Below are 22,999 nucleotides of genomic sequence, written 5' to 3'. Positions count from 1 at the left end.
CGCCTCTGACCAATCCTGGGTGAGCCAATCTAATCAAAACTCATGCATCTGTGCACTGCCACAGCCACCTCTGCTTTCCTGTCTCTCAATCCAGGAGACGTCTCTTTTGGAATAAGGAACTGCACTAAACCCTGCTTATATCTGCTAAGACGAGTAAAATGCCCGGAGGGGCTCTGAGTCATCAAAATAAAATTAAGGGAAAAAATAATTACATGCTGGCATACGCTTGTCGAAGAAGTCATTTCACTTCGGGACAATCCACATGTGTCTAAAGCATGCTCCAGAAATATCTGTGCTCTAGAAAAGTGCTCTCATCCCCCTTACCCCACCAAAAAACTGCTCCACCAGTTCTATTCTCTGTCATTTCAATTTTTTTGCACGGGTCTACGGAGCAGCTGGGAAGCATCGGAAAGAATCGAAGTGAAACTGCTTGGGCATGTTCATTTGAACAGCACACCCCTTCATAGAGGAGACAGAGTTTAGGCCAAAGGTAGCCAATGAACAGAAAAATCACTACAAATTAAAATCAAATTTTGTTTTTACTTCTGTATCTCCCAGGCACTTTCAAAATTTCTACTGCTCCTGCTACCTGATAAATCTATTGGGATTTCACATTTTTTCTTAGAGGGGACACTTTTGTAATGTGGCAGTCCTGAACCAAAAGCAGTATCATCCACACGGTTTCAGCCAGTCTTTACCTCCGAAAGCCACAAGCCCAATTTCACTCGCTCCCTGCAAATCAAGTGAAGACCGGGAGCTTGTTGTGGGCAGGGAGTGTGTCTATCAACTCTTGTTATATTGTACTCTTCCCGAGTGCTTTAGTACATTGCTCTGCACACAGTAAGCACTCAATACGCTTAACTGAAGAGTCCACGCTCCCAAAACAAAATAGAACATTTTTACCATAATTCTGACTGCAAATTCATTCAGGGTTTTCTAGAAATAACCAAACTGCATCTATTCCCCTGTAATTATCTACTCCCATTCTAGAACGGGATTGTTGGGTTTTTTTTTTATCCCCCCCATCCCTACTATAAGAAAATGGGCCAGGTGGGACTTGGGAATCACAAAGTTTGTTTCTCTTACACAATTTCGTTCAGGTCAGATTCAGAAATGCAGTTCTGATGAAATAAGTAAGAGTGGACTACTGGAACAGGGCCATTTCTCCAAGAATCCCATGAAAAATATTTTTCATTTAGTGCCCATTTCCCAGTCACCAATTCTTCTACTCCTCCAAAAGATTGGGAAATTCTGCGATAATTAGGAGGGCCGGGGAGAAGGAAAGAATGCTACAAATACTAACTACAGCACAGATAAAGAGTGGCAGGTAAGGAGTGCCTACCTATCTACTGAGAAGTGACATGTTTACTTTTATACTCAAATGACTTCCTCAAAATTATCAAGTCATTACATTCTTCAGGACTTTCTACCCATAGGACTTGCGTGAAACTCCAGATATGTACCAGGTGGAACTCCAAAGCAGTTCTGATCTTTCTCCTGGCATAAAAAGCACAGAAAGGTGATGAAACTTTGGCGTGGAGTAGAGCGGGAGCCAGCACTTCTTGCCTCATCAACCAAGGACCGATTCAACTGATTTTCTGCCCCGTCCAGAGTGGAAACCTTTCGTCCAGTTGTGACTCTCTAGTTCACTCGATGTTCACAGTGTAACTGCGATTCTGGTTTACCTGATTTCAAATAGGGTCAACTTTTTTTAGGGGAAAAAAATACTCAACACACATATCCACTGAAATGAGATTTAACAGGAATAGCCTCGTTTTACACCCAATTTTCTATTACAGCGAAAGGTCAGTGGATGGCCTTTGTTCCCAAACAAACGTAGCAGTAAAATTAGAAAGCTAGGAAAGGGCCTTGGGAGGTTTAATTGCAATACCACTTTTCAGAGAACTCTTCACCGCTTTTCATTCTGTCCTCCAGTAGCCCTGGGAGGCAAGATGGGACAGGGATTATTACCTTACTACAGCTATGAGAAGCCAAGGCACAGAGAAGTTGGCTAACTTCCCCAGCAAGCTGGTAGCTGAGCTAAAACTGGAATCCCAGTAAGGTGACTCAATCCCTTCCACTAGTTCATGCTGCTTCTAGTTCGTACTCCGTCCTCACCAACAAATGGTGGGTTTTAGTCATAAAGAATCTCTTATTTTGATTCATAGGCAGTTTTTAGTCTACAGATTTTAAGGGCTTCGTTCCAAGTTCTCCCATGCCAATCTATTAGTCACAAAGCAAGTGAGGGCAGAACTAAATCCTGCTTTTTTGTAGCACTTCAAACCCGCCTTTGATACACTGCCCTACCAACTCCACAAAGGGCTACACTAGCAATCGATCATATTGAACGCTCTCTGTGTGCTTGGGAGAATACAACAGAGTTGGTAGATGGTAGAAACGTTTCCGACCCACAACTGGCGAGAGAGAGAGCGAGAGAGCACAAGCTGTCTGGGCAACCTCAATAACTGAACATTTACAAACTAACAAGCAGGAGGATCAAGCAAAAAGCGGAATGTATTTGGTTGGCTTTCAAGGCCTCCAACCAAATCAAGCTTCGAGGCCACTTTGGATGGTACATTGGGCAACTGGCTTCATTTTTCCTTTTGCTTCCTGACCCAGCAAATCCGTATCACCTCTGGAACTTTCCCAACTCTTAAAGAGGCACACCAGCCTAAATACCCCACACTTAACATCTTACATATTTGCTATTTCAATTCTGTATAAACGGTTTCTTCTTTCGGGCTGCCTCTAATTGACCTTCTTGACACATCTTGACCACTTCCACTTTCTTGGTCTGGAACAGTCATATTGTCCCCCATTTTCCCTCACCTGACTCCGGCACTTCACATGAAAGCCTCATTTATCTTGGTGGAACCGATTTTACCCCTCTTGGTAAATGTTCTTTCTGCAAATCTTCCATTATAGCTTCATACCTCTGCCACTCCCCACTATCACTCATCCTCTCAATATTTCATTTTGAACAACAGTGCTATTGTGTGCAGATACACTTTTCTGTCGCTCTGTTCATCACCCCCAACCGGCAACTGAGAGGCGAGTGTTTAGAAGTGGGAGGCTCCGGCAGGGCAGGGGTGAAATGAGTTCAAAAAGACAAGGCAGGGAACTGAAAGGGGAAGGAAGTGATGCTTTGGTTTTGCGGCTACGCCCTGGAGGTGGGAGGCGGAGGGGTGATGAGATTGCTCACTTGTCTGTTACCCCAAATTCCAAGTCAGTGGGCTGCAAATTAGTGAGGTTTGACTGAATGTCCAAAGTGATGACAGAGTTACGCCCTCCACGCAGGGGTACCTGATCTGGGGCCGGCTCAGCCACGGTCAATCAATGGACTAACCCACAAGAGAAGGAACCACCCCCTAAAATGACACGCTCCTCTTCCCCTTACTCAGACCCCTTCGGTGGGTCCCCATGGCATGACAGTTCAATGACCAAGCAAGTAGAGGTAAATGCATTGGCTAATGCCCCCATCACTGAGCACCAGAGATCTGTTTCACAGTTTGCCAACTCCTGGCCAAGGAGACCTCTGGTCTAGCACGTAACCTGTGACCTAACTTCTCAACACAGTGTGCGCTCAATAACTACCACCGATTAACACTCTCATCAGTACTTCCAGCTCTGCTACATCGACTGCATTTATTGAGGGCGTACCGTGTGTGGGGCGCTGTACCAAAATACGACAGAATTGGTAGAAATTTTCCACGCCCACAATAAACTTACAGTCCGGTAACGAACCAGTCAAGTAGTCCAAGGGCCATGCAGGTTTTACATAATAAAACTTCTCAGCTTAGACAATCTTTGAATACCAAGAAGGTAGTATTTGACAAAGAGCTCAAGTGACAGTTTTAACTCAGGACCTCTGCCTCAAATGCGTTCTGCTCCTTCTATCACCACTTGTCCTATAAGAGCCAAGGAATTCCCTTCAGGCACCAGGATTACACATCTGTTTTTTTTTTAACTCCATATTTGTCCTAATTCTCAGAACACAATCTAGGAAATACAAAAAAATGCTCCAACACACTCAGTTCTCTACCCATAAACTCATTCCTTATACATACACCTTAATCGCTTGCTCCTTTCGGCACCATGAGTCGTTCGGCACTCCCAGCTCCTAGTACAACAGAAGCTCTGCACAAATTCAGACAAAGGAAATGGGAGAGTTATTTAAAGTTTATAAGAGGATTTTGGAGGCTATTTTTGGCTGGAGAAACCACCAAGCCTGTGTTCTCACCTCTTGAAAAAGAGAAAAGGACCCGCCAGTATATCCTTGTTTGCACTGCGATTTACACACCGGCTTGATTTACTTTAACTGAAATGCTTCCAAATATGAAGGAAGACTTACACAATAACACACCCCCTAAGTCAAAAATATGAAAGTTTTGAAAAAATGAAGGAACTGGGATATGTCCATGCACAATTATATGCATGTGAACTTTATATCCACAACCTCCAATGACAAAGAGAAGGCCTTCTGAAACAAGTCCAAAAATGCATGGATAAGGATGTTGCTGCTTTGGATGAACATGCTTAGAACCACTCGTATTTCCTTTTGAAATAACAGTTCACAAGTGAAAATTTCACCCTTAGGAACGTTTCACAGGTGGTGGGGGGAGGGGAAGATGGGTGTGATCGAGACTCCTGTACTTTGGTATTGGATCATTTTAAATAAAAAGAGAAAAATCTGCTCAAAGTGATCAAGTTGACGAGGCTGATCAAAAAGGTCACAATTTATTACCTCTAGAAGTTGTCATCTCAGGCCTTGAGAAAAGTATATTGCACCTTTCCTCAGGGAGGGGCACTTGCTCCAGTGACTTAATCATTTTCTGTATGGATCAGTTCAAACTGAGAGACTAAAGAACCCAATATCCAGCTCCCTGCATAAAGTCAGGCTATAAGGAGCCATCCATTTTTTTTTCAGAAATGTGGACAAACGTAGACAACAGTCATCTTAAGAATTGAGATGGTTTACACCACAGTCAAATGAGAGCGTCATTTCTCTTGAAGAACTATTTCTTCACTTATTGCTGTTATTCTATTCGTTCCCTAAACTCAAGACTATCTCAAGTATGATCTTTGTTCCCTAAACTCTTGGGTTCGTTTTCTTAGGAAAAGAAAAATCTAAATTTAGCAACGGAGTAAATTGGGCTATTTTTAACATCACTTGGGGATTACTCATGAAAAATTACAGATGCATCAACAGGTCTAGAATCTGGCGATCAAACCCACAGCAGACCACTTCGTCATTTCAAGGAATGTTGCAATTCACTGATGATCTATATAAGCCTTGGGAGAGTTTGGATAGTTTGCTCTTGATTTCCCCCATCCTGCCTCACCTCCCTTCTCTCCTTCTCCAGCCCAGCCTGCACCGTCTAGCTCTCTTCCTCCCTTCAAAGCCCTATTGAGAGCTCACCTCCTCCAAGAGGTCTTCCCAGACTGAGCCCCCTTCTTCCTCTCCTCCTCCCCATCCCCCTCAGGCCCTACCTCCTTCCCCTCCCCACAGCACTTGCATATATTTGTACAGATTTATTACTCTATTTTACTTGTACATATTTACTATTCTATTTATTTTGTTAATGATGTGCATACAGCTTTAATTCTATTTGTTCTGATGACTTGACACCTGTCCACATGTTTTGTTGTCTGTCTCCCCCTTCTAGACTGTGAGCCCGTCGTTGGGTAGAGACTGTCTCTATATGTTGCCGACTTGTACTTCCCAAGCGCTTAGTATAGTGCTCTGCACACAGTAAGCACTCAAATACGACAATGAATGAATACTTGGTGGACACCCAGAAATACAGGGTGTTGTGATCTTGGAACAGACTCATTTTCAGTAGGAAATTCATCCCTAATTTCTAACACTTTTCAAGTTACTTCAGAGCAAGTAGAACTCTGGCTTTATTTGAATTTTATTTCCTCAGCTTTGGATTCAATGTCGCTTTTAAGGAAAGTTGGAGCTGACTACGTAAGTGAAGCCTAACAAATTGTAATTTGACATCAGATTTTGAAAAGAATTTATTTAAAATGGACAAAAAACTTCATTCTCGCGTTTAACCAGAAATGCATGTTGATGATGTCTTTAAAACGGGTATTTTGTCCCCTTCTTCAGGTCACAGTCATAATTCCACCTGCAAAGAGAAACAGAAAGTGAATAAAACATCAACAGTTGCAAAAGTCTACCTGCAGCATTTCAATTAGAATTCTGTACATGGAAACACTCTTACCACCAATCCAACTCAAGTCACGATCAAGGAGAAACAAGTGCCTGACTCCCTTTATAGAGGCAGCTACCAGCATTCTGGCTTCCTAAGCAGAAAAAGTAATATAAGTTTAAACCAGACCAAAAAAAAAAAAAAAAGTTAATGAATTATGGAAGAGTTAGCATTGAAGTAATTTACCTTGGTAAACTGGAATGTTCAAACTTCACTTGAGAGAAAACCAAACGAGCATTCCATCAAGTTGGGACGATGAGAACTCAGAGAAGGTTCAGAGGAGATTAACGGGGGAGGAATTGGAATTACATAGATGGGAGTGAGAAAACTACAAAGGAATCCCGCAAAAGTCTAGTGGACGATGGGTTGTTTCCAACTCGACTAGGAGAGATTGACAATAGACATGTGAAAGAATTGTTTGGCATCAAAGGTCATTAGAGCCCTGGAATATGTTACCAAAATGAGACTCTCTAAGCAGAGCGGCTCATGTTAAATTAGATCAGATTTGGTACTCCTTGAGCAAGGAGGCCAGGATGGATTACGTGTCAAGTTCATTGAAGGATTGGAGGTTCCTTAGCCTATTTCTGGCAAGGCATTCTGAACAGTGAGAAACAATAAAAGCCAATGAAATCCGGTTTGAACTTTCCCTCTGAAGCTTGGGGAATGTTTCCCCCTCCCTCAGATGAGACAAATGCAATAACAGCATATTCTACCAACTCAGAAGTGTAGCGCTGAAAATTTGCTTCCCCCAAAGGAAGTTTTATAAAGGGAATTTGATTAATCAATTGGTAGAGTTTGGCGGGTAAGGATCCACAGTCGAAACAGGCTTCAACGGTAAACGGCTTTGTGGGTGTGGTTCAATTCCGTGTATTTCTGACGAACTTAAATACATGTTTCTTCAAGATGACACTTATGTTTAGATAAAAATAACCCCCAAAGATAGTTAAGAGCAGAGTCAGCGAGGACCCCAGGGATCAGTTTGAATTTTTTCTAAAGGAATTCAACAATTCAGAAAACTACAGAGGAGGAGCTGCCAGCTGTACAGTTCAAATCGTCCTGCTTCTTACCAAATGTAACATCATTACTGGTATCTCAGAAGTCAATCAGGGTAAGAATCTGCTTTAGTTCTGGCAATGCTAGCCCACCACTTCCCACCACAAAAATTTGCAAAATGCAGGTCCTTGCATTCCCCCCAAATTTTAGACTCACTCATGAAAGTTAACATGAACCCAGAGTTCTGTCCCCACCCTCAAAGAAAGGGCACTAAAATACATTCATCCCATTTCCTTTGGAAAGTTCACAAAAACCAACGTGTGATTCTGGGAGAACTCTGACTCCTAAATAGAAAAGTGGGTTCTCAAAGTGCTACAGGGCCTTTTTTTCTTCTTTTTTTGAGCCATCCCCAGGGCAAAAGGCACCAGTAGCATGACTGGATTGAGCCAACGCAAAAGGAGACTCATCCGGTCATAAGGACGCATTTCGCAAGGTGGTGTTTCTGAAAGCTAGAAAAAGCTGGGGCTTCTAGAAATCAGTCTTGGGGTGAAAGGTTTCCACTGGGCACTGTCTTTATGCCCTGGTTCTGGGGGTCATGGGACTGCGTTTGGCTGCATGAGTGACAGCCCTGACCATATGAACATACAGACTGCCTCCTGCCGATCAACAAGATGTGTGTGGGTGTGTGTTTAATGGTACTTGATAAGCGCTTACTATGTGCCAGGCACTGTACTAAGCGCTGGTGTAGATACAAGGTAAATTGGACACAGTTCCTGTCCCACATAGGATTCACAGTCTTATTCCCCATCTTACAGATGGGGGTAACTAAGGCACAGAGAATTTAAGTAAGTTGCCCACGGTTACATGGCAGACAAGTGGCAGAGCTGGGATTAGAACCCAAGTCCTTCAACTCCCACGTTCATGCTCTTTCCAGTAGGCCCTGCTGCTTCTCACTGTGACAATGTCTTGAATCAAGGACGTAAGGGTAACCACAGTATTTCAAGAGGGAGACTTGGGAACGACGCTGATTTCGGTGGCTCAAAATTTCCAGTTTGTGTGCTCGAGTTTTGTTGACTGCACAAAGACAAACCACACATCAGCTTTTGATATTGTTGACTGTCAAGACCGGCTTACCCACATGAAGGAGGATTACATCAGTCAATGGTATTTACTGAGCATCTACTGAATTCAGATCACCAAATACTTGGAAAGAGTATCACAAGAACAAGACATCTGTGCCCTGCCCTCTAGAAGCTTACAACCTAGTGAGGGAGACAGGCCAAAAAAATAAATAAATAAAATTACAAACAGGAGCAGAACGAGAATAAAACAGGAAGTAGCACAAACGTGCAGGATCAAAAATCTGAATAAATAGTTGAATATAAAAAGTCGGATGCATCAAAGTGCTGGGGATGTGAATTAGACATATTAAGTGTTAAGCCAGTATTCTTTGGTGACAATAACCCTCTCAGGCCACTGGCATCTCTTCTGCAGAATTCCTGGGCCTTCCGTATCTGTGTTGTTTTCCGCTTTTAATTTCCTCTCATTTAAACCCCAAGGACAGAGAAAGAGAGTTGCCAATGGTGACCCTTCCACCTGATGAGTCATGAATAAGTAGGAGGACGCCCCTTCCTAGGGACCACCCCCATTTCAAAGATGTCAAAAGGTGACAATAAGTCATTAGGTCATCGAGGCCCTGGCTGCCCCAACAACATCCCAGAAACTCTCAAAAGTGGCCTCCTGGTAGCATTTGTTAAATCCTGCCATCGCTGGCAAGTTGGTGGCAAGAATCCTTAAGAATAAGTGTTTCCCTCTGTTAGTTTTGACCGACCACCTTCACGCTTCCAAAGGGTGCCCAATCTCATTTGGGGATTCTAGTACACGGTGATCCAAAACCCAAGCCACGGTCTCCCATTCACCCCTTTTATGATTTTAACTTCCGTCACAGCTTCCGTGTTTCCAGACCACAGGGCCCTAATCTTTATATCGGAACCTTAAAATGTTTCCTCGCTTCAACATTCAGCACTGCTTTCCATCATTCTCTCACAGCGATTCTGTGCTGTGATAAGCCCAGTTTCAATGCTGATGTTAAAACACTGGCAGGTCGTTATAACCTTCTTGATAGGCCAAAACCCTGAAATGATGTTTCTGTGCAAATACAGACTGAGAAGGAGCTCACTAAATGGCTTATTTGGAAATGGGGCAGAAAAATCCTGGATGAAAAGCTGGGACAATGTAAATATTTTTTTTTTTGCAAGGCAAGAGGAGCAGAGTGAAGTACAACTGCCCGTTAAACTCTAGCTTTTCACTCCAGCTTGCAGACAGCTGGTTACAATTTTAAAAGGAAGTGGACAACTGGGAATAAAAATTGGTTACATTCTCCAATTATGGAATGAGAGACAAAGTGATCACGTAAAGAACAAATTTCACATGAAAACATCACCCCAAACTCCAAGAGTTCAGTTTTCTAGAGATCATAATTTTTACCAGTTTATGCAGGGTTGCACACTGACTTACTAAACTAGTACACCACCTACAAAAAAGTTTACAGGCTACACCCCCTTCCCAAGACACTCTACCTCAAGAGGTAAGCGGCCAGCAAAATTCATGAATCGGTCAACCGATCCATCCATGGTATTTACTGAGTACCTACTATGCGCTTGGGAGCATATAATGTAAGAGTTGGGAGACAGTCCCTGCCCACAATGAACTTACAGCTGAGGAAGAAAAAAAATAACCCATCTCTTCTTCTTGAAGAACGTAAAGTCAATGGCTATTTACAAGGATAAATTACTTCTCTCCAACAGAATATAAAATTATCTGACCAGCCACGAGTCCACCAACTCTAACTTCACTAATGAGAAGACGTACACGCACACCCCCTATAAGTGATTACGTCCATTTCCTGTACCACTGTTCAGTTTTCTACTTTGGTCAATGGGTGAATTATTGGGCGTTTTGTTACCGAGGTGCAAGTATTCAATGGCTAATTAAGGCGACGAGCAACTCTATTGGAGGTTCGCAGAGTAAAACACCATTAATCTGCATCAAGGTCCCTCCGGTCCAAATGGGAAGATCTAGAGAGTTTTCAACTGCAAAGCTTATGCAAATTCCACACACCCTGTCCAACTGCATCTACATCGTCTTTAAGTCGATCTTAATGTTAAACAACAGGGCAGAACCATCGACAATGACCTAGAGACCGGCCCCAATTCTGTTGGGCCTGAACCCAGAATGGGTTGATAAATGGAGAGCTGAACTAGGGCAATGCAGGCAGGGAAGGCAGAAAGAAAGAACTCTTTGGCTCACTGAGGCAACCTTTTAAACACAAAGATTATGCCAAGTTGAAAAATCTAGCTCACTCTGCAGACACAGATCCTGCAGACAAATACTAAGGAATTAGACACTCCTTGTGGGTAGGGAATGTGACGGTCAACTCTACTGTACTGTCCTCTCCCAAGTGCTAACTTAATACAGTGCTCTGCACTAAGTCAGCACTCAATAAACACCATCGACAGACTGACTGTATGATCAAGGAGCCCTCGCTTGACCTGAGCTACTTCCTGGTACCGAAGGAAAAGAAAAAGAAACCCAAAAACAAACATAGCCCGCAAATAAATCAAACTAACCATCTGACAGGGAACGCTTCCTTCCCTACTCCCTGCCCACCTCCACCTCATATGGGAGTTGAAGAAGCATCTGAAGTAACCCCACACGGAAAACAATACCCACAGCACTGCAAAAAGACATTAGGGCACTTGAATCGTCTCAGAACTGAGGTTTACACTACAATATATCTTGAGGCCACCTACCAGCTGGAGGAAACGTTCCCCATCCCCACATCAGCTTTGATGTTTTACTCAGAGGTCACAACCCCACTAGTTTCCTACTTTACCACGCTTGCTATTGGAGAAGGTACCAGCCCAATGCTTTCACCAGCCTACCCAATCCTACTCTTGAAAACAAGCTACATAAACACAGACTTGTGCTCCCAACTCCTCAACAACTCCCCATTAACACGGCCCCGAAGCTGGTTCCGTGCAGTGAGCAGCGTTTGGAAAAATTGGGCCGCCGGGGCTCTACTCCCTAGTCCTGCCTGGGACGGGCTTCACACTGGGCTGCAACCCTGCTTGCTTGTTGCACCCCAGCGCTTAGAACAGTGCTTTACACATAGTAAGCGCTTAACAAATGCCATCGTTATTATTCCGTGCCACAGTGGGGACATGACTGGCAGGGGCAAGGAAGTGCAAGTAGCAATGTACAACCATCAAGGTTATTTAGTGACGCTAACATTTTTATGGTATTTGTAAGCGCTTACTATGTGCCAAGCACTGTCAAAGTGCTTAACAAGGACCACGATTATCATCATCTTTAGAAGAAAACTATGACCTTCCACATAAACATTCCTTCATTCAGATGCCGCCTCCCGCAACATAGATAGAGCACAGTCATCTTATGAAATGCGAGAAATAGTAGTTTCTTCAAGTAAATTTCTCCAGAGTTGGCACTCAAAGCTCCCCACTGCTCTCCACATTTGCAGTTTTTTTCACTGTGATCAATCTGCAGAGCATGCCCTGTGAGAAGCTGAACAAGTTTCCCAATGAAACATTTTAATGCTTCCCTCACGGATGCTATTCTAGCTGTAGGTCTCTCTTACCCCTATCTGTAGTTGATAGAGAAAGTGAGACTTCCATTACAATTTACTTCAGTCTTTGGTTTCACTAATATTCTCGATTATTTTCCCTACTGTTAATATCTACTGCTCTCTCTCTCTCGGTATTCCACACAGTAGGTGCTCAATAAATACTAATAATTAGCATTTAAGATACTCTAATGCCATTCCCCTTGTGAAATACTGTGTCTTGTTCCCAGTTCTCCAGGTATGTGATCTACCTAGCTGCCATCTTATCTCACCGCCGTTCTCTCGCCCACATCCTACCTTCGGCCTGGAATGCCCTCCCTCCTCATATCACACAGATAATTGCTCTTCCTCATTTCAAAACCTTATTGAAGGCGTATCTCCTCCAAGAAGCCTTCCCTAAGTCCTCCTCTCCTCTTCTTCCACTCCCTTCTGCGACGCTCTTCCGTGCTCCTTCATTCATCCTCCCTCCCATCCCCACAGCACATATGTATAGAGCTGAAATTTATTTACCTATTTATTTATATTAATGTCTGTCCCCTCTAGACTGTGAGCTCGTTTGGACAGGAATGAGTCTATTGTTATATTATACTCTCCCAAGCACTTAGCACAGTGCTTTGCACACAGAAAGCGCTCAAATACAATTGAATGAATGAATGTGAACAAAAAAATGCCTTGTGAGCCATTTGGATGCGGACCCTGATCTTGGCGGGTCAGCAGGATGGTTCCTGATGGTTCCATATGCCATCCCACTTCTTAGGAGACTAAGCTGCTTCTCCCGAAGGGCTTCTTCAGGGTTTTTATTTAAAAATAATCTTCAATGGGCACATCACACAGTGCCCAGGAAAACTTGACTCACTGGTGGGATTTGGGTCTCTTCCCAAGAAAAGCTTTCATTTTACTTCTCTAAATTTGTTTTTGGGTGGGTTTTTTGTTTGTTTGTTTTGTTTTTTGGAGGAAAAGTACAGAGAAGCCAGCTTGAATTCTGGGAAAATAGGACTACGTGATAGGTATTTTCTGAGGCATAGAGTGCCTGATTAAGATTCTTACCTATATTCTACCCCCTCCACTCTGTCCCATTCAAGAACAGAAAACCAAAGTGGCAGACAGCCCCTTCCATCAGCTACAGCAACGAGTTCCCAACATCTTAAAGAGAGTCCCCAACTGTACAAGTCTTCACCATAATAAGGAGGCTCACGTGCACAACTCCAGATCGTGTGTAAAAAATAAATATTTCGTGATCATACAATGCAGCTACAAGTTTAAGGAACATGGCATAAATTGGGAAGAGAGGGTGGTTGTGAAATTCAGACTTCGCTGTTGTCTTTCCAGGAACCAAAGTCAGTGTAACAAGCTATTTAACCACAAAATGGGCCTTCTGAGTAACACTGTCTCTATTTACTGGCCTTTACGATGAAAACCTTTTCAAAAGGCAAAGTTACTTTATTTCTAGTCAAGCGAGTCCTTGGCAGAGGTCTTCTAGTTCATACCTTAGCAAATGCCCGTTTTACAAATAAAGTTTGATTTTTCCAAATCGCCCTGTGGAATAGCTTATTTGCACTTTCAAAACTAAACACACATTATGTAAAAATCAAAGTCAGCAGGTGAATGCCATAAAAACGTTCACGTACACAAATGTAAAGAGACTGGAGCTAATACTTAGATCGTGAGCCCCCAAGGGGACAGGGGCTCCAACCTGATTAGAACAGTGTTTGACAAATAGTAAGCACTTAAATATCGTCACGAATTTACAAGATTACCTTCATGAATCAATTCTGGGATGGATTTAGTTTTTGCACTTTTAGGACTTCCTAAAAGGAAAACAGCAGGAGTTTCTATTTTGTGTGTGTGTGGTATTTGTTCAGCGCTATGTGCCAGGCACCACACTAAACGCTAGTTTAGATACAGGCTACCAGGCTCTGTACTAAGCGCTACGTCCGATACAAGCTAATCAGGATGGACACAGTCTATGTCACGTATGGGGCTCGGTCTTAATCTCCATTTTACAGATGAGGTAACGGGCACAGAGAAGTGGTGTGACTTGCCAGAGGCCACACAGCAAGCAAGTGGCGGAGTGGGGATTAGAACCCAGGTCCTTTGGACTCCCAGTCCGTACTCTACCCACTAGGCCAGGCCAGTTACGTGTGTATAACCCAAAGAGCTAAAAACACTAAGAGAAAGAGGTAAGCCCCCTGACACCAGAAAGAAAGGACAGAACTGAACGGCGAAGAGCAACTGAAATTTTTATATTGCCAAAGATCACACTCCTGAGTTTGGTTACCTTTGGTAGTGGGTTCCTTTTCTTTCCTCCTCCTATAGAGTCTGTCTCCCCCGCTAGATTGAAAGCTCCTCAAGGGCAGGCATCCTGCCTACTAACTCTACTGGACTCTCCGAAGCATTTGGTACAATGCTCAGCACTCAACAGGCATTCAATTACTAGTGACTGGCGGATTGAGTCGCACCATACGATCGTTATCTTGGGCCCAACACCTAGCAGGCCTTAACAAATACCACAATTATTATAACGGCTAGTGCCTGAAACCCTGACACATAGTAAGCCTTAACAAAAACCACAATTATCATTATGGCTAGTGCCTGAAACATTCCCAAGACCCCCGAAGTTCAGGCAAAAACTCATATGCCTATAAATGCTGGATTCTACCCATCCTCTAAGTCCAGTAGTCGGGAAAGGAAGGAACGGGGAGAGATGGAGGGAGCCAACCCTAAAGAGATGGAGGCGTAAGGCATCAGAATCACTCATCTCAACCCACAGCATTCCCCCTTCACGTGGCTATGTGCTAAGCTGGCATGTGATTTAATACGTAAGGTCTGTTCCTCCCCTTCTCCATTTGACTCCATTCCTCAAAGACACGGTCGGTTTCTCCCGGGCTATATCAAACTCCGAAGGATGGTATCTGGAACAGGGAGTTAGGAGACCTGAGATCAGATCCCAGCTCGGCCTATGGTGTGACCTTGGGCGAGTTCCTTCATTTAACGATATTTGCCGGGCGCTTACCGTGCGCACGGTACTAAGCTATTGGGAGAGTAGGAATGTGTCTTCGACACTCCCAAGTGCTTAGTGCCATTCTCTGCACATGGTACACCCTCGATAAATACCAAAGACTGACTGATACAATGCAAAAGAGTGGGTGGATAGGATCTCTGCCCACAAGGAGTTCTCAGTCCTCTAGACTCTAAACTACTTAACATCTGTGCCTCAGTTTCCTCATCTGTAAAATGGGAATGAGATAGCTTACCTCTTAGATAAACTCCACGTGGCACAGGGGCAGTGTCTCATCTGATAATCCTGTTTCTATCCCAGCACTCAATACAGTGCTTGACACAGAGTAAGCCCTTAAATACAATTACTACATATTCCACCTCCATGCCAAACTAAATGTGGTGCTTGAGGACTCTGTAATGTTTGTTCTATGGGCCTGCTATTGTTATTATTATTGTCAACTTGGCTCTAAGCTAAGCACGTCCCCAAAATAACGACTGAAAATGAGCCAAACTGGCCAGGTGTAGACAATAATAATAATAATAATAACTGCACACGACCATTGAGCATTTAGTAAATATTTGTTGATGAGTTACTACAGATTATTTTTCTACAGTAACACTTGAAATCAGGCAGAAAACATGACAGGAATTTCAGAAGTGAAAAGTGTCGGTGAAATGAAGGCCATTATTACAGGGCCTGGAGGAGAAAACAGCTGAAGTAGTACAGGAGAGGCATATTAATAGAACAGGTTAAAAAAAAAAAAGGGCACAAAGCCGGGAAGAATCAAGAAAAAAAGTAGGCTGAAAAATCTGGGATATTTACTGAGAGCTTACTGTGCGCAGAGAACACTAAACTAAGCCTTAGGAGAGTACAATACAATAGAATTGGCAGACAAGTTCCCTGCCCACAACACGCTTACAGTCTAGAGGGGGATGGAAATACTAGAGGACTACAAAGGACAAGAGGAAAGCAAAACAGAGAAGAAAAAAACTAAATGTTTAGGCACTCTCCAAGTTAAAAGGCCACATCTGCTGCTTTCGCCCTCATTTCAGAAGAAGCGTGGTCTAGCGGATAGAGCCTGGGCATCAGAAGGAGGTGGGTTCTAATCCCAGATCCGCCACTTGCCTGCTCTGTGACCTCGGGAAAGTTACTGCACTTCTCTGTGCCTCGGTTCCCTCCTCTGTAAAATGGGGATTAAGACTGTAAGCCTCATGTGGGACAGGGACTGTGTCCAACTTGATTAGCTTGCATCTACCCCAGAGCTTAGTACAGTGCTTGGCACGTAGCGCTTAAATACCCAAAAAACCCAAAACAAAACAATGTGCATAAATCACCGTGTTAAATGCTTAGGAAAGAATGACACGGATAAGAGACAAGGACTTTGCCCTTAATGTTGTCATCTGGGAATGACTATTTAGTTCCTCTGTGAATGACTTCAGTTTTACTATCCCAGCTTCCAGGACTGAGGGTCAATGTCCAACCTGTTCATCTCATACCTCGCACTGCGCTCAGTATGGTGCTTTGCGCATAGTAAGCCCGTGACAAATGCCACAAGCATTACCGCGCAGAGCGAGTCCACCCAACGTAGGGGGACCAGTTTGAGTCCGCCCAATGTAGGGGGACAAGTTCAGCCCTTCCCCATCCTCACAAACAGCCAGAACAGGCTCACATTTTAGGGACCCAACTTGACCCAATCTGGGCTTCACCGCGATGTGGCCCACGTGAACCCCTAAACCTTAAAAACCTGGCCCTCTGAGGAAGGAAAGAGATGAAAAAGGAAAGAAACTTGAGAGATTTAGCACCGTTCTCTTTGCTGCTTAGCCGGACATTATATCTTTTAGACTGTAAGCTCACTTTGGACAGGGACTGTGTCTGCTATCCTGTCTTCTCCCAGGTGCTTAGTACAGTGCTCTGCACACAGTAAGCACTCAAGAAATGCGATTGACTGACTGATTCGACACTCATGCTTTCCTGTCCCGGCCCGGCGTGCATCCCAGCAACGTCCAGCTCCTGCGCAAGTGTGCCCTGCAAACCCGCTCCTTCTCCCCAGAAGTGAGGTCAGGTGAGAAACGCTCGTGTCCTTTTGGTTGTTGAGCTGGGGGTGGCTCTAGTTGGGGCAGGCTGAAAACGCTCAGCCCCCCAAATAGCTCTACCATGTTCAGCTGAGTGACTCAAAAGGTCACCCCTTTTGCGCCTCAGTTTCCCTCATTTAAGATGGGAATTCCCAGACCTGTTCATCTTCCCTCTTAAACTGCGACCCCACCCAATATGAGATCAGGGCTGTGCCTGACCTGATTATCTTTTATCAACCCCAGTGCTTGCTACAGTGCTTGGCACAAAGGAAGCCCTTAAATATCACCGTGATTATTACAATGGGCACTTAAAGGTCTAGAACACTGACATGAAAAAACTATGAGCAGTGTGAAGAGTTTTAGACAGGTGCAGCCCCCTATACTGCTACAGTACAGAGGGAATGAAAAGGTGATACAAACACAAATCCTGGATAACAGGACATTTTTGCTTTCCATCCAATATATAAGAATGTGGTCATCTGGACGGTAAGGGTGGCATATTTGTTCAGAAGTCCTGACTGCCCTAAAGAGAAAGCAGATTCCTAGAACTAGGAGACCTACTTTGACGGACTGTTTGGTCCTTTTTAGCTGAAGCTTCAAGTTGGCTAATGAGGAAGAATTACTAGGTGTATGAGGCTGTCTTTTCTCTTTTGTTTAATCAGGCTGGGACTGCTCAAGAGAAAAACAGGAATTTGGCAACTAAGTCATGTGGGGGAGGAGAGAAGCAGGGGAAATGTTTAAATTTAAGAGAGAGAGTGCGTTGATTTTGACCAAACTTTGCAAGGACAGGGGTGAGAGGCGGTGAAGAATTGAGAAAAACAGAGACCAATAGTAACAGCTTGACAATTAACACCACTTAGTATTCATAATACCTAACATCTGACATTAAGGACTGGTCCCACTTGAATCCTGAAAAGGTCACCGGATGTAAACAAGGCAGGGAGTGAAACCGCTGACTCAACTGGCCCGTGAATTTAGAATATTCTCTAATCAATCTAAGCCCAGTTGGCCAACATCTGCCACAGCTGTTATTAGACGGAAAAGGGCTAGCATTTAGAAAGCCACAACAGACCACCCAGCATCATCTCTCAAGTCATCACGCTACCTGCCGCTTGTCTCGGGCAATAACCTGCTCCGCTTGGCAATTGTTACGGCGACAAATTACAGTACTTTTTCCAAAAGGCCTTTTAATGCTCGCTCTCTACCCCATTTCCAAACACCCGCTTAGGAAAGGAGTAGGAAGGGGAAGGCAACAGGAAGCAGGCCGCCGTTCAGGTAGATGCATTCCCCAAATCAACCATTCCTCCAGAAAGGGGGTAAAATCAGATACCCAGGACCGAGACCCTAACTAGGAAAATGAAATTCGAGGTCTGAAATGTCTTGAAGTGACAATTGACCGAATTCTGGGTTAAATGAAGCACGAGTTTCCTGAAAGGCTTCCAGAGGCAGAGGAAACCAGCCTTCTCAGACTCCATTACTTAGCGGGCCAAGTTCCCTTGTTGCTTCACAAAGCAGGCAAGAGAGGCTGTTCAACCTAAGGTCCCAGAGATTGCTTCACTAAGTGTGATTAGAGTAAAATTCACTCATTCAATCGTATTTATTGAGCGCTTACTGTGTGCAGTAAAATGATACGTCCGATTGACTGGATGCTCCTTGTCTAAGGGAAGGGAAAATGTCTCCCTTCCCTACTTCACCTTGGAAAGTTTCAGGTCAACGCCTGGTCGAGCCATTAAGTTTGCCGCCCCCCTAACACATACAACGAGGGCAAAGTAGTACTGTTCACCTTGTGTAAGTCTTACCCTTTTCCCCACCTACTTCTGCAGAGTTTCCCACAAAAAAGTTCCGTCCATGGAGAAAGGGGTAACGAGAGCAGTAGTCCCAGACCTTGTGAGCCCGCAAGCTAACAAGAGAAATCGCCTCTCTAATGCCAGCTCCATGGAGATACCTCTCAAACCCCCTGGTACCGTTTCAGACGGTCCATGGACAACAGCACTAAGCGCAGGTTTAACGCGGAGATTTAGATAAACGGCGGAAAGGCGGTCTCTAAAATGTTTGCCGTGAGGTGACTGAAGCGATGGACAGTCAGATCTACAAACCGATCAACACTTTATCAACACTCCGCTCCTCCTCCTCTAAGCTTCCGAGTGGGGATGTTGGCCCAAATCCACGCAGCCGGCAAACCGGCCTCGTCACTGTCCCCGTTCGCCAGAACCTGGTTGGAAGGATCACACTGAGACAGACGCCGGCCCTGGAGACCCATTCCTCAGCCCGGCGGAGGCCCCACGAACACGTCCAGTTTTCCAAAAAAAAAAAAGAGAGTGCCCCCTTGGTCGGCCGAGCAAATCCTCAGTCTCCCCTCTTCTTCCCCCCCCCCCCCCCCCTTCTACCCAAGATACGGGAGAGCCAGAGGGAAGGAAGGGATGAAGGGCGAGAAGTGGGGGGGGAAGGATGGATGTGCAACGAAGCTGAATAATCCAGCCGGGAGAAGGGGTTGGGGAGAACTCACTGGGAGCAAGGGTGGGCAGGAAGATGCCCAAGGCACTGGGAGTCGGGAGGGCCGGCCCGGGGTGGGGGGGATCTCCGTGGGGAGCTGGAGTGGGGCTGGGGGGGGGGGGGGGGATGATTTGGGAAGAGGGGCGGGGGAAGGAAAGGAGGGAAAGGGGAGGGAAGGGAAGGAGGGAAAGGGGAGGGAAGGAAGGGAAGGAAAGAAAAGGGGAGGAGGGAAAGGAAAGAAAAGGGAAGGAAGGAAAGGAAAGGGAAGAAGGGAAGGAAAGGGAAGGAGGGAAGGAAAGGGAAGAGAAGGAAAGGGAAGGGAGGGAAGGGAAGGAAAGGGAAGGAAACGGAAGGAGGGAAGGGAAGGGAAAAGAAGGGAAGGGGAGGGAAGGAAAGGAAAGAGAAGGAAAAGGAAGGAGGGAAGGAAAGGAAAGGGAAGGAAAAGGAAAGAGAGAGCGAAAAGAAAGGAAACGGAAGGAAAAGGAAGGAGAGAAGGAAAAGAAATGAAAGGAAGGAGGGGAGGGAAGGAAGGAGAAAAGGGAAGTAAAACTGGGGAAGGAAAGGAAGGAGGGAAGGAAATGGAAGGAAAAAGAAGGAAAAGGGGGGAAGGAAAGAGAAGGGAAGAGAAGAAAAGGAAAGAGAAGGGAAGGAAGGAAAGGGAAGAGAAGGAAAGGGAAGGAAGGAGAGAGGGGAAGGAAGATGAGAAGGGAAGGAAGAAGAAAAGGGAAGAAGAGGGGGAGAGAAAAGAAGGGAAAAAGGAGGGGAACGAAGGAAGAAGGGAGGGGAAGGGAAGGGAAGGGGGTCGTGCCGAGGCTGCGGGAGCCGGAGTCCGGGGGCGGGAGGGGGGCTAGCTGGCTGGCTGGCCGGCCGGCCGGCTGCCGGTGTCCCACTCACAGTCCAGGTGCTTCTTCTTGGGCCCCATGATCTCGTGCGTGGTGGCCTTGCAGACCGTCTTGGACACGGCGGAGCCGGTGACGCTGTGCTGGGCGGCGGTGATCCGGTCCGTCAGGCTCTGGCCCGACATGGCGGGGCCGGACCGGGAACCGGGCCCCGACCCGGACCCCGACCCGGACCGGGACCCGGACCCGGCCGTCCGGGGGCGGGGGGGGGGGGGGGGTTCGGCCGCTGCGGCCCGGCGGGCGGGAGGACGGGCGGGCGGGCGGAGGAAAAAAAGGAACGGAGAACGGAAGGAAGGCGGGCGGGCGGGCCGAGCCGGCCGGAGCCCGAAGGAAAATGGCGCCGCCGCCTCAGACGCCTCAGCCGCCACGGCCTCTGCCGGCCGCCCGCCCCGCCCCTCCCCGCGCCGCCGGATCACGTGACGTCTGGCCACGCCCCCTCTGCGCGCGCAGGCCCCTCCCCGCGTCGCCCCGGGATCACGTGACCCCCTGGCCACGCCCCCTCCCTCGCCCGGGTCTCCCGGCCCCGCCCCCTTCCGCGCCGCCGGGGTCACGTGTCCCCTGGACACGCCCCCTGCTCCTCCCGCCGGCCCCCTCCCTCCTCCGCCCGGGTCACGTGGCTCCTAGCCCCCGCCCTTCCCCTTACCGCCCGGGTCACGTGGCTCCCGCCCCCTTCTGCGCCACCGAGGTCACGTGTCCCTCGGACACGCCCCCTTCTCCTCCTGCCGGCCCCCCTCCTTCATCCATTCATTCGATCGTATTTATTGAGCGCTTACTGTGTGCAGAGCACTGTACTAAGCGCTTGGGAAGTACAAGTAGGCGACAGCTAGAGACGCTCCCTACCCAACGGCGGGTTCACAGTCTAGAACTGTAAGCTCATTGTGAGCAGGGAATGTTCCTATTATATTTTTTGTATTGTACTCTCCCAAGCATATAGTAACCACTCAGTCAATACAATTCATTAATTGACTGAATTCCTTCTGTGGAAACGAAGGACCTACTTTGAAACAGCAATGGTGAGCGAATAGAGTCAAGTTCAGTTCTGGAAAATCACTTTTCATGAGGTGTGCTAACCAAGGGCACAAAGAGATCCAGACATCTCTGTACCTTTTCTCAAATTGCCAAATCCTGGAAGAGGAACAGTGTGGCCTAGTGGATAGAGCGTGGACCTCGTAATCAGTAATAATAATAATGATGATGGTATTTGTTAAGTGCTTACTATGTGCAAAGCACTGTTCTAAGCGCTGGGGCGGTTACAAAGTGATCAGGTTGTCCCACGGGGGGCTCACAGTTTTAATCCCCATTTTACAGATGAGGTAACTGAGGCACAGAGAAATTAAGCGACTTGCCCAAGGTCACACAGCTGACAATTGGTGGAGCGGGGATTTGAACCCCTGACCTCTGACCCCAAAGCCCCTGCTCTTTCCACTGAGCCATGCTGCTTCTCTAGGACCTGGGTTCTAATGCCGACTGCCACTTGTCAGCTGTGCAACCTTGGGTAAGTCACTTCACTTTTCTATGCCTCGGTTGCCTTTTCTGTAAAATGGGGATTAAGACTGTGAGCCCTGTGTGGGGCACGGACTGTATCCAAACCGTTTCTACCCCAGGGCGTAGAATGGTGCTTGACGCATAGTAAGTGCATAGCTGTAATTCTATTTGTTCTATATGTTGCCAACTTGTACTTCCCAAGCGCTTAGTACAGTGCTCTGCACACAGTAAGCGCTCAATAAATATGATTGATTGATTGATTGATTAGAAGACTCCCTCCTCCCGCCCCCTCCGGGGTCACGTGTCTCCTATCCCCGCCCACCCTTGCACCGCCCGCGCCACGTGACCCCTGGCCCCGCCCCTCTCTCCTCCGCCAGGGTCACGTGCCTTCTAGCTCCGCCCACTGCACCGCCCGTGTCACGTGACTCCTAATCACGCCCCTTCCCCGCTCCCTCCCGCCCGGGTCACGTGACTCGTAGCCCCCGCCCCTCGCGTCGGCGGAGCGAGTTGGAGGGGGCGGGGCTTAGCGTGACTGACAGGCCGCGCGGCAGGGCGGGGGTCACGTGACGCCAGGCGGTCACGTGACGCGGGGGCGCGGCCTTCCCCCTCCCCCCGACCACCTGCTGCCTGAGGCGCGAAGCCCGAGGCCGCCTAATTCCCGCCCAGTCAGTCAGTCAGTCCTATTTATTGAGCGCTTACTTTCATTCATTCATTCATTAAATCGTATTTATCTTGTCCATATTCATTCATTCATTCATTCAATGGTATTTATGGAGCGTCTACTGCGTGCAGAGCACTGTACTAAGCGCTTAGGAAGGACAAGTCGGCAACATCTAGAGACAGTCCCTACCCAACCGTGGGCTCACAGTCTAGAAGGGGGAGATAGAGAACAAAACAAAACGTATTAGCAAAATAAAATAAATAGAACTACCCTACTGGAAGGTGAAATAATAATAATAATAATGTTGGTATCTGTTAAGCGCTTACTATGTGCAGAGCAATCAATCAATCAATCATATTTATTGAGCGCTTACTGTGTGCAGAGCACTGTACTGAGCGCTTGGTAACATTTATTACTCTATTTATTTATTTTACTTGTACATTTCTATCCTATTTATTTTATTTTGTTGGTATGTTTGGTTCTGTTCTCTGTCTCCCCCTTTTAGACTGTGAGCCCACTGTTGGGTAGGGACTGT

At 46.3% G+C, this 22,999-nt stretch overlaps 1 protein-coding gene across 4 annotated transcripts in view; it reads right to left on the bottom strand.

Moving 5' to 3' along the window:
• The window catches only part of PICALM (phosphatidylinositol binding clathrin assembly protein), a 62,443-nt gene extending 41,994 nt beyond the window's left edge, over positions 1-20,449 (bottom strand). For all 4 annotated transcript variants that reach the window (XM_038761862.1, XM_038761863.1, XM_038761864.1 and 1 more), the window contains exon 1: positions 20,314-20,449. In XM_038761862.1, coding sequence (XP_038617790.1) covers positions 20,314-20,443 — 130 coding nt within the window. In that variant the 5' untranslated portion in view covers positions 20,444-20,449. The remainder of the gene's footprint in view (positions 1-20,313) is intronic.
• Between the last annotated feature and the right edge of the window lie 2,550 nt (positions 20,450-22,999).

Source organism: Tachyglossus aculeatus, chromosome 20 (genome assembly GCF_015852505.1).
Source record: "Tachyglossus aculeatus isolate mTacAcu1 chromosome 20, mTacAcu1.pri, whole genome shotgun sequence".
Classification (NCBI taxonomy): Eukaryota; Metazoa; Chordata; class Mammalia; order Monotremata; family Tachyglossidae; genus Tachyglossus; species Tachyglossus aculeatus.
The sequence above is the reverse complement of the archived record's forward strand: the minus strand, read 5'-3'. Positions and strand labels throughout refer to the sequence as shown.